General features: G+C 34.5%; 1 protein-coding gene across 2 annotated transcripts in view; it reads right to left on the bottom strand.

Annotated features, from left to right (window-relative positions):
- The window catches only part of GRID2 (glutamate ionotropic receptor delta type subunit 2), a 1393842-nt gene that overhangs the window by 529402 nt on the left and 851568 nt on the right, over positions 1 to 12872 (bottom strand). For both annotated transcript variants that reach the window (XM_044912908.1, XM_044912909.1), the window contains one exon: positions 1558 to 1611. In XM_044912908.1, the coding sequence (XP_044768843.1) occupies positions 1558 to 1611 (54 nt within the window). The remainder of the gene's footprint in view (positions 1 to 1557; positions 1612 to 12872) is intronic.

Genomic DNA, 12872 nt, shown 5'->3' on the forward strand with positions numbered 1-12872 from the left:
TTACACTAAGCGAAATAAGTTGGACAGAGAAAGACAAATGCGTTACGATTTCACTTACATGTGGAATCTTAAAAACAAAAGAAATAAACAAACAAAACCAAGCAAAACTAATAGATGCAGAGAATATATTGGTGGGTGCCAGAGGGGAGGAGGATTAGGTTGGGGGAAATGGGTGAAAGGGATTAAGAAATACAAACTTATAGTTATAAAATAAATCATGGGGATGTAATGTACAGCATGGTGACTGTAGTCAGTAATACCCTATTGCATATTTGAAAGCTGCTAAGAGAGTGTATCTTAAAAGTTCTCTTCACAAGAAAAAAAGACTGTAACTTTGTATGGCTACGTATGGTACCTAATTGTGGTGATCACTTTTAAGTGTATATATACACTTTTATGTGTATATATATATATACACACATAATCTTTGTGTTACACACCTAAAACTAATATGACATAATATGTTAATTATTGCTAAAAAAAAGAATGATGCTAAAATTCTACCAATGTGTAGAAGACACAACTTGAAACTTTGAATCATTTTTATTTTTCTGTGTAAAATCATTTACCTTCTATGAACGTCATTCCCTCAATGCTTCATAGAATAATGTTTACTATTCAACACATTAACATGTAAGAAACTGATCTGTGAACTTTAGTGTAATATAATCATTATTGTAGTACCATTTATTGAGTGTCATTTGTCAGCATATGTTAAGAGTATTAGGTAATATCTCATTTAATTTTTATAACGAGCTTATAAAGTAAATATTATACTTACTATACAAATGACACAGGGTGATTACATTATATATCCATAGTAACACAGCTAACAGATAAATAATACATTCTTTTTATTCCTAAGTAATAGATATGATAAGAATGCTAGGTCTTGTTGAGGACAAATTCATGTGATCTCATTATTTGTCCATGACTGATCTGCTCATTGTCCTTTCCAATTCCGACTGGCAGGTGCCAATGGAACGATCTCTCTCACAGAGTTCTCATGTTGTAATATATTTTTAATCTTATGTATTGTCTTTACAAAAATCAATAAACTTTCATAAAGCATTTGACAACTTGATGGATTTTAAAATAATTGTATTTCATCATGAAAAGAAAAAATATCTATTCTTCTTTATTCATATTCATATGCTGAACTATTTAATCCTCATGTAAGGAGGGTGGATATAAAAGTTCTAGAAACAACATTAAAATATAAATGGAACACAAGGACTCCACTGGGAGGAATTCACTTTGCTTACAAAGAAGAACTGTACTTTGTATAAAGATGATTTCCCGAAGCAGTCAGTGTATGCCAACGGAAAAGACTAAAAGATACTCAGTGGGAAGACGGTCTCCATTTATTTTATTCATACAAAGCCATTTATAACTTTTTAAAACTCCTTATTCCATTTTTAGTTAGCATCCAGTCAGGAAGCTAAAACTTTACTTTGTGTTCTATTTCCTCTTAGGATTCCAAGGCCATAGGAAATGCTGTGACTAACTATATGAAAACAGGACCCAGAGTTGACAATAAGGTTTAGTTGGTGTTACCTCATTTATAATGATCCAGTGACAGTCAAAAGCAACCAAATTAGTCTCCACAACCTAGAACAGAAAACAAACCAGCTATCAGTCAGCATTAATAGTGAAAACCAAACCAAACCAAATGAATATACTTGCAAATGGCAAAAAAACCTCATATCACATTAGAAAGATCTTTGTTATTAAATAAAAGATGGAAAACTGTTAGCTGAACATCATAGAAGCATTTGTGTTCGACGTGTAGATGCACTGTAGACTTGCTAATTAAGTTTGAAAATAAAATTCATCACAAGCCTAGAAAAACAGGTTTCAACTAAAAAAATAATACCACATAGCGATTTAACTGGGAGTGTAGTTCAAATCACATTTCCTATTCCAAATAAACTTTGATGGCTTTCTATTATCTAAGTACATATCCCTCCACAATCTGGCTCTAACTTAGCATTCTTATCTTCTGCTATTTCTCTGTGCATACGCTTGCTATTTTCTCAGAGTAAACTGCTCAGTGTTCTGAAACGCTTTGTGCTGTGTTCTCCAAGGAGATTCAACTGTAAAATCATTTGAATGTAAAAACTAAAAGCAATAAACATTATATTAGCATTAAGTTATGGGTGAGTAACTTCAGTAGCTTTTAGCTTGCTAATTACATAAACACAAACAATTTATGCAAAAGGAAAAGCAAACAATATAGGGGGCAATCTTGACTGACTAACTTTGAATAAATTGATTCCAAATGAACATATCCCTCTTGGGCTAAAAAAGTAAGCTGGGGCACACATACGTGTGTGTGTGGAATGTGTGTGTGTGTGTGTGTGTGTGTGTAGTAAATGTAGCTTCTGTATCACTTTCCATTCTATCCAATCTTACACATATTTTAAGGTATGTTCTTATGACTCACACCATGGGGCATACAGTCATATATTAGGTGAGACTGTTTTGTAAAAGATTATTCTCATATTTTCAGCGATAATGCCCAAAGATTGGGTTTTAAGTGATGATGCTTTCTAATAACTATTAAGGAGTTGTTATAATATGGTGATTGTGTTTTGCTGGTTATTCTTCCTCCAACTGATAAATGACTGTTGAAAGATGCACTGAATCATGAGAAATACAATTGGAAATATATTTCTTGTATGATTCAGTGTTTTCTGAAAGGATATAGTTACTTTCAGAATCTTTGTTTTTTAATTTTGGTATAAATTTTGTACTATCAATAGGTATCACATCGGTCCCTATGAATTTACTGAAGTGTATAGATAACACATTATCATAGAAGTGAAGAAATGTTATTTATTTTTAAGTTATATCATTATTATCATTTTTTGAAATAAATATATTTTCAATTTATATGTGAAACAATGTAGAAAACATGACTCTGGCAGTTTTCAGTTTTAGAAATCACTTTATAACATTAATGACAGCACTTATTTCTAATTTTATGATTATATTTCTTCAATTATCTTAGACAAATCATCACTAATTTATTAGCAATAAAAAGTACTGGAAAATAGGCAGGAACTCCATAAGAATTTAAAGAAATACAAACCAGAGATTCTGATATAAGGAAAGTAGTTCTCCAGATAAAATAGAGAGAAATATGTTTTTTATAAAAGCCCATGACTAAAAAAAGCATGACCAAAATACGGAAACAGCAAGAATACAAAGAGAAACGAAAGCCAAAATATAGATTGAAAGAACTACTGAAGCAATATCAGCCATAGAGTGAGGAGATGACTCAGTTTAGCTTAAATTGTCTTCATTTTGATAATCTGTACCATTTGGACAGATTAAGCAACATTCAGGCTCTAAGAACTCTTCATTAACCCATGGACCTTTTTAAGTGAAAAGTTTTCTTGTACAACAGCACTTATGAAAGAGGTAGAAGGTAAAGGTTACAACGGTAACTTACTGATAATTTGTCTAGACCATTAGTCTTATTTATCTTTCACACTCTGACCTGAAATAAACTTTCAGGCAAAAGCATGAAACAGTATAGAAGTACAGTTTCAGTCTTGTGTTTCAGTAGAGGAGAAAGGCATATATCTCACCTCAGGCCATGATTCTAATAACTCTACCACCCTCCCTTGCTTAGGGTCAGCAGGGAGATTATCTTCTTCACTCCTGTCTTTAATTTCACTCATGAGTATCAACACATTTCATAGTATAAATTTGAAACAAGGAAAAAGATTATTAGCATATTACTGCAGATAAGGGAATAAATCATTTACTACAATAGCTTGAGTTCTTGGAACAGACCCTATTCCTCTCCTACTACCTGATGTGGTATTGTACTAACCCAGAAATAAACCTCTTGACACATTACATTTTGGGTCTACTTGTTAGAGTAATTTAGCCTATTGTAATCTAATGTAATGCGTTTTTATTAATCTTAGCTATGTACCTTTTTCTAACTTTAATAAATTTTAATAAACAGCTCATTAGAGTAATTTTAAATCCTGTGATTTTATAAAGGCATGATTTCAAAACCATGCAATATTTGTTGGCCTTCTCACAAATGTTGAATATTCAGGACTTCTTTCATGAGCCCAGTATTCTTTGGGGAAAGAAGACAAATTATACCAGAAAGGTACTTAAGAAGGAAAAGGTAGATATGTCTGTCCTTTAATTACATACCAAAATATGTATACACAACTCAAATCCATGTATTAAGGCAGCACCCTGTTATAAAGAAACTTTGAAACTTTTTTATTGCTATGTTGTACACAAAATGTTAATGCTTCCATTCATCAACTGAGGAGGAATATACTTTCCTTAGGTTTATGTTAACATCTTTATGCATCAACAATGATCTGGCATGAGTTCTCTGATTTTTTAATAATTGAATGTTACCAAAAGTAAGTGATGTGAAAAAGCCACCAGTTAAAAAGGGAACTGACAACTATAAATGGAAGGAGCATTTAGTAAGGGGCAAAAAAAGATGACAGGCAGTTCAATAGCCTAGACTTTGGAAATCTGGTAAGCTTTGAGTTCTTTCACTTAAATGACTAGAATAGGTATATTGTACAGATAAAATAAAATATACTACTATACCTATACTGGTATATAGTATGTGTGTTTGTATACATATATATATGTATCTCCTTCAGAATAGTAAAATTACCTCAGATTTTTAAAAAAAAGATGGAAAGGAGTGATAATGTGGTTTATGCTTTCCACACATTATCACATTGAGCTAACATATAATGAACATTCTAAGGAGAGACATATTTAAATGAAAAGAAATTCGTAGCGATTTGTGTGGATAACAAAAGCCAACTAGATATTGTAAAGCCAAATCAAATCATCTGATAATTTTTCTATTTTTTAGTAATATTAATCCCTTTTCACCTGATATACCTCAGTCTCAGTAATGCTGTATCGGACTAGTGGCATTGTTAATTAGAAGGACTGAACTACTTCTAGATAAAAGATTAAGAAGTGACTATAAGATATCCTAGAATTTTTTAAACCTTTATATTTATTTCCACAGTTACATTAGAATTCAAAGAGGGAAAATTGTTTCCTTTCCCCATCTTCCTTACCTAAGTATCTCATCTCCTCCTTCAGCAGTAAACATATTTGAAGCCAATGGAAGGGATTAAGCAATTGATTGATTGTTTTCCTTTTTTTTCACTGGGAACATATTTTATATCTGAGCACATCATTGCTATAGTTGTGTGTTCTCATTCTGTGGATTCTTTTTATTTATTTTTTTTACTTTATTTTTTTTTAAGATTTTTATTTATTTATTTGACAGAGAGAGAGAGAGAGAGAGAGCAGGAACACAAGCAGGGGGAGTGGGAGAGGGAGAAGCAGGCTTCCTGCCCAGCAGGGAGCCTGATGCGGGACTCGATCCCGGGACTCCGGGATCATGACCTGAGCCGAAGGCAGACGCTTAACCACTGAGCCACCCAGGCGCCCATTCTGTGGATTCTTATAAATGTCTAGCAAGTTAGTAAATATTAATTGTATATTTTAGTCCAAAATTTCAAGAAATTTTAGACTGCTATGAAATATTGAAGATTCTAAAATTAATAAAAATTTTATTACCATAACGATAAGAAACCCTCCTCAAAAGATGATATTATGCCAGAGCTATTAAGTCAGCATTATGCTTGGGCAAGTCAGCAGGAAAAAACTATCCAATGGAGACTCCTGTATGTTTGGTTATCAAAATAACAGAAAGGAAATATGGATTTTCCTTCATAATCTGCTCCTCCTCTCCTTCTTAACCCATGCTTCTCTCTTATCACTAGACATGTGTATATTAATCGTGTAAAGGAGCATGGTGCATGTTCATACAGACTTGCTTCGACACTGATACAAAGTAACATAGTTATAACAAATGAGACTACCCCGCCTCCCAAGAAGCTGAGCTTATTTTAAGGGAATTGAGCAGAAAAGGGGGGAAAAAAATCAAGCCCTGTCAGGAAGACAAGCGATGAGTAAGGACAGACCATCTGTCACTGGCAGGAACTTTAGAACTTCTGAATCTTTAGAAAAGCCTGACAATTCATCACCATGTCTTCCATCATTTGTCCTCAAATCTTTAGATGTGCTAAATATAAGAAAATCGGAAGCAAAGAAATTGCCAGAGCGTGTATCTCACTGGTAATAAATGTGGAACAGTTCCTACGAGCACAGAGGACAATTTAATTGACTAAACAATAACAGCAACATGCTGTTTTTCACTCAACCTTGTGGCTTAACTAAATTAAACTTGTTCCCTTTGCAGGATGTACTAAATATTACATGCTTATGCAAAGGGTTCCAGTGCTCCGTGCACCTGCAGCAGCAAGGATTTCAGGTGTTTACTTCCTACTCCTATCTATTCCAAATCACCAGGTGGAAACATGCCTGGGGAAGGACCCCAACGGTTATGCTGGAATAAGTGGCCAGAGAAATATTAAAGAGCTACTCCCCTCCTGGCTCCTAGGTATACCAAGTCTATAGCTTATATCAGTATTTCTAGAACTATATTCTGTGGGACACTACTTCCACAAAAATTCATAAGCATTCTATAGCAAGTAGATTTAGAAATGCTAGGTTAACCAAATTAATAGATGTCATTACTGCATCACTCCTCAAAGCTTTGAACAGGTTAATATCAATATTGAAATCAATTAACATAAAATTCATATTAATATGAATAATATTTGGGGACATATGACTTCAGACCTATGAGCGTGAGCTCTAAAGTAAATGAGTCAATGTCTCCGTTCTCTTACGGTGTGACTTTGAGCAAATTACCAATCCTATGAGCCTCAGTTTCCTCATTTATAACTAGGATTAACACTTGTGCCTACATAATAAAATCATTGTGAAGCTCAAATGCAACAATGACAAACTCTCAATAAACACCAACTCTTCCATTTTAATTAATATGCTTCATGGAATTCCAGGAGATATTTGGAATTGGCATATTCCAAATTGATCTGACTGTGGGGAAACCAATTTTCCCCACTATAAATCCTATGGGATTAGTACTTTTGGGGAAATGTAGTCTAGAATCAATGTCAATTTAGCCATACATTCCTAAAAGTTCTAAAGTTTTATTGAAGCACCACAAGGAATTTTCTAATTTTAAAGTCATGTTCTTAAAATAATCCTACAGAGAGATTATGTGACTAACAGAGGACATTTTCCATGAAACAATTAGAAATACAGGAACAAAATTGAAATACCATATTTTATGTATAATTCAAATGCATATGTAATAGTTTTGGCCAAATAGTGATACTTGTTCTTTTCTCCTCTTAACCATTTTTCCCCTTTCTAATTAAAAAAAAGAAACTAAACCTAAACAAACCATTATACTCTCCTCCAATAAAGTATAAAAAGGGAATGTATTGTGTATAAAGTTTATAGCATATAGTAGCTTCTTAGGAGATCAATGGATTTACAGTCCAAACCCGACATCCAGTGTCCTGAGTATCATATATGACGAAACTGCACTACCACAAATTTCTGCTAAAAGAAATTCAATTAAATACTCTAATGCTTCAAAACATGAAGTGAAAATACAAAACCCCAGTCTCCTTAAGGTACAGTCAACCTGGAATTCATTTCCATTCCTTCTTTTTTTTTTTTTTAAGATGGGTTGTTTTTCATTTTTCTTTTCACTAGAACCGCCAAAACCACAGTACAGTACAGGGAGACACTGGAGTATTGTGTAGATTCCATTTTTAAATCCCAAATATATCCAGCAGATGGCATCGGTAAGCCCTCGAGCTCACACTGGGCAACAGGGGTATTCTGAAATGACTGCCTTGTTTGCATTTCCCCTTGAGCTCAGCATGGGTCCTCAACTCTCTTCTGTTCTTATCCAAACAGCTACTATCTGCCATCCCACTCTGTGCCTTTTGCTTTAGAATCTCTGCTCTGATCTTCCAGCTGGAAGACCACAAATACACTTTCATCCAAATCCTCTTGCCATTACTGCCAAAGTTATTTCATAAACGGATATGCTAGAATTATTGTTACTGCTGTGCAGTTGGGTCTTCCCATACCCCTGGGAGATGGAAATATGCCACCGCTGAGATTTGGCCAAAAGTATGCTACCTGCTATGCTTCTTAATGTGGAAAGATGGGAACTAACACACACACACACACACACACACACAAGAACACACACACACACAAGAACACACACACACACACACGAGAATCTGCATTAATCCTATGACATAGACCCACCTTCCTGTGTCCTAAATTACTGACCTGAGATTGAACAATGATTAAAAGTAAATTCACAATTTCAATACTTTGAACCGATGAGGATATAAATAAGGATTTGACAATTATTTCTAGTGCAGGGGACCACTGTATAACTGTTTTAATTCTTTCTGAATTTTTGCTTGCATTGGGCTTCGTTTAGATGTTCTGCTGTGGTGATTAAAGAGTACTTATCCCAAGACAGTTAGGAGAAGTAGTGGTTGTTGAGAGACTATTAGTCCTTTGCCATGCCTCTTTCACTACATTCTAATATGTTAACGTTTGGCACAACAAGGGAATTACATTAAAATATTTTTAAAATTTTGCTTGTTTTTTAATAGCTAAATGATCCTTGACAGAGCAAATTAATTCCCAAGTACAAACAAAATAAATACAAGTTCGTACTTGGATTTTGATCTCGATTTAAAATGATGATTTGGGAGCACATTGGCCCCCTAATTGCTGGGATTTATGAAATAAGCCTTTCTTGTTATCTTGAAGCAAATAAAGGGGCAAAAAGCTTCTTATAGAGAAGTCTATTGATCACATCAAAATGCAACATACAGGCTTTTTACCACTGTGAACTTCCATGCCTTGCTTTGTTCTTTTTTTTTTCCTCCTTGGTTCTTTTTGATCTCCTCTCTATCTTCTTCTCTCCTTGACAAAGTGTTTCTCAAAACTCAGACTGAAATAAATATCAAATCCTTTTCCAACCCTTACCTCCCTAACCCCAGGAAGTACTGTCCCCAAGCTTGCACTCATCTAGCCCTCTGAACAAACCTGTATCCAAACTTAATTAAATCGTGTTTTGTTATGTAACTGATTGAGAGAGCTGTGTTGTGTTTCATATTCCCCTTACTCCCTCTTCTTTAGCCCGAATGGCTTTCTTGCTGGTCCTCCAGGACAGTCCTGCTTTCACCCTTGCTTTGCTTCCTGAATCGCTCTTCACCAGGGGAGAGATGCGCATAGCCACACAGCCCTGGGCATTTCATGTGGGACTCGGCAGAAATACCCACTTCATCAGGCATGACTTCTGTAATCACCCACCCCTGCTCCCCCCATGCATTATCCCACATGAGGCAAACACACACACACACACACACACACACACACACAATTTACTGACTCTGTGCACTAAGGATATAAACTTCACAATGCTAAGAAATTCATTTTGATCACTGGCCTATTCCCTTAGAAAAATCAGTGATATATAATAGGATTTCAGTAAAATTTGTTGCTAGGCACAAGGAAGATTTTCACTAAACGTTGTTTGTGGAAAAAAAGACAACTCTACAGCCCTAACTCATGTTTATGCATCTGTGGATATCCCTACCTCACCTAGGACTAAGCCATTTGATAAACTTGTATTGGTAGGAAGTCACTGGATGGGATTTAATTTAAAAAAAATAAATAAATAGCGAGAAAATGACTCAATTCACATTTTCTCGAATAAAGAGATCTTGATTATTTATGGGGTAATGAAGTATAGAATTATCATGTTCAAAATTTCCAAAGTCAAAAACCTCAGAATTTGGGGGTTATGTGGTATTAGAAAAAAACATAAAATTTGAATAACTGGGCTTGAGTTCAAGTGCCAGATCTTCTTACTGATATTTGGATATCTTACTTACTTTGAGTCTTACTTTCCTGATTATAGGAATAATGCTTTTTTCACAGGTAGTGAGGCTTAATAGATGACTGTCTCTAAAGCACCCGGAACATTGTCAGTACTCAAAAATGCTAACCTCTTTCCTTTGTTAACTTGGTTTGCCTTCACTCAGGTTACTGCAGTACTTTTGAGACTACTCATAAATGACGGAGTACATTTATTCAATTCAGTAAATGTTTATTGAATGCTATTTACAGTATATCTATAATAATAAAAGCTAATATTTATTGAGTGCTTATTATGTGCCAGGCACTAAGTGCTTTTACGTATACAGTAACTTATTTAATGTTCACTATATCCTGACGACGTAAGCACCACGTTCATGTCCACCTTACATGACAAGAAACTGAAGCAACTCACCCAAATCATTAAGCTGCGTGTGGAAGCCAGAATCAATAACTAGTAAACAACTTTCTTACATAATGTTTTCATAGCCTTCTTCATCCAAGTTTCAGAAACTATTATGCTTTTTTCAGAATTAAAATAATCACAGTTAAACTGAATACTGTATAACATTGTATGATACACACTGTTGTTTTATGTATTTAAACTCCACTGTATAACTTATTTTTATCTACTGTGCACCTTTGAAAAAGTAAAACTATAGAAAAAGTTGAGAAATGTGGGCAATTTTACCCACCATTCTACTCCATGACCTTTGCCTTGAAGTGGTATAAGAAAATTAGTTTTTCTTTTAGTGAGTCTTAATTCCTATCTTCTTTTTAGAATGTAACTTGCTATACTGATTAACTGATCAACATTATATGTAAGGTTATATATATATATACCGTTATTGCTTAATCAGAGAAACAGTTATCTGTTCCTGCTCTCTCTTCATAACAGAACTTTTGATTAACCCTACAGGATGAAGAGTCAAAAGCTTCTAGAAGAGAAAATGTACAATGAATCTTATTGTGGCAATAAGGCAATAAGGCATCTAATTTCTGCAGTTAGTTAATTAGTTTACTACTCTTCTTTGTGTAACTTGGCTGTATTCTGGGTTATCAACAGCCCATCACTGATGAAGCCAATATGGATGCTGATCATTACTCATTAAAAGACATTCCTAGTTCAATATTTCTCTTATCTTTGGGCTCTTCTCCTATTTCACAGGAACTCTGCTTTCCAGAATATCAAGAGTGGTGTATAATGCTGATGATTCCAGACTCAAAAGACTTTGCAGGGGGAAAAATGTATTCAAAAGGTCTTATTAGTTTTGATACACAAAGTACCCAAAAGAAAAATAAAGAAATGCAAAATGTGAACTTCCATGGCCACATTCCTGAACAACTTGCTTTGGTCATTCTCAGGATATTTAAGCTCACTGGAGGTATGATCCTTGAACATTTTATAGAATCAAAACAAGACCGTCAAGCTTTCTGGGGTTTCTAAATTTCTTTCATAGTTCCTTTCATAAAAAGTATACCTTGTGGCTTACTATAAAAAATGTTTTCAATGGTGTTGGACTTGACAGCATGGACACTTTCCAGAATTTCAAGCAATTGACTCTCCCGTCTGTGCTATCTCACTATGGTGAAATATAAACCATCTTTTTCTTACCACTGACAAATCACCTTATGGTGTTAGAACTGTGTTTAGTAACAAAATGTCAGTTGAAACTGAGGCACCAACTGTTAACTGCTCAAACAAAATGTCATTTGTAGAACAGAATTACAGAGTTCGACAAAGGAACTGATGCTATGATCACAGAATGCAAGAATATTCAAAAATCATCTGACACAGTTTAGAATTTTCATTGATCTTAAAACTCTCCATACATCTTTTTAATTTTTTAAAAAAAATTTTGTTTACATGGATGCTTATCTGCCTTTCAGTATTTATAATTGCACAACTTCTACAAAATTACTAGTTACTCTGAATGCCATTTACATAGTTCCACCTTTCCTAGAAATGGATCACACAAATGGGTGATTTAGCATCACTGCAAATTCATGGCTTCCAACCCCTACTGGACACTTTATTCTAACTAGCAATTGATTCTTCTACCTGTATACATAATCAGTTTTGCTCCTCCCAATTCCCCATGGCAGTGAAGAATTCAACCTTCAGTCAGCTCAACTAGCCCATTTCCCTAATAACTTCACAAGTAACTTTTCTCCCATTTAAACAAATAATGAATAAAGATCAACAGGTAGAAATGGTTTCAAGCCCTCAAGTTCCTGCCCCTCCAAAATCAGAAACAAAGCAAAAAAAAAAAAATCTGAATAATAACAGCTAACATTTTGGGGGTGTGTATTACCTACGAGAAACAGTGGTAAACATTTTATGCCTTTCATCATTTTGGTCTTATCTCAACCCTTTGAAGGTAGTTGCTATTATTTTTACCATTTTACAAATGAATAAACACTGTCTTAACTTCACTCCTCCCCTCTTTTGACAGTAAAACAGGAAGGGTTTCCTCCAAAGGAGACTAATCATTTCAGTGGAGCTCTGGGTCCCTTTCTCTCTTTCTTCTTAGGGAATCTGCAACAACAGTTATTTACATACTCTGTGCTTTCCACATCTCTCCACTTATACCACCTATGAGACAACAGATTTCCTTCCACCTAACACATAACCTCTCAAATGACTTTTACAGACAATCTTGTCAAATATCACCTACGATTGCTTTCTCCTTTTTTACTTCTTCCATTTACATAGTGATCATTCTGGCTTCTGTCTCCAACTCCCCCACTCCTCTTTATTTGTCTGGCCTCTAGGTATCTTTTAGGCATAATTATCCTCATCCTTTCTAAGAGGTCTTCGATGATCACTACACCCCTCCTACAATAAACTTGTCTTGTAGATGTGGATATGAACCACCATCACTGAACATGTTTAATTACATTTTAATTTTTTTTATTTGATTGCATTCTCTACCATACTAAAAGCTTCTTGAGGTAAGGATGGTGTTTTATCTATTTTATATTCCCAACAACTA

Source organism: Neomonachus schauinslandi, chromosome 2, assembly GCF_002201575.2.
Source record: "Neomonachus schauinslandi chromosome 2, ASM220157v2, whole genome shotgun sequence".
Lineage (NCBI taxonomy): Eukaryota > Metazoa > Chordata > Mammalia > Carnivora > Phocidae > Neomonachus > Neomonachus schauinslandi.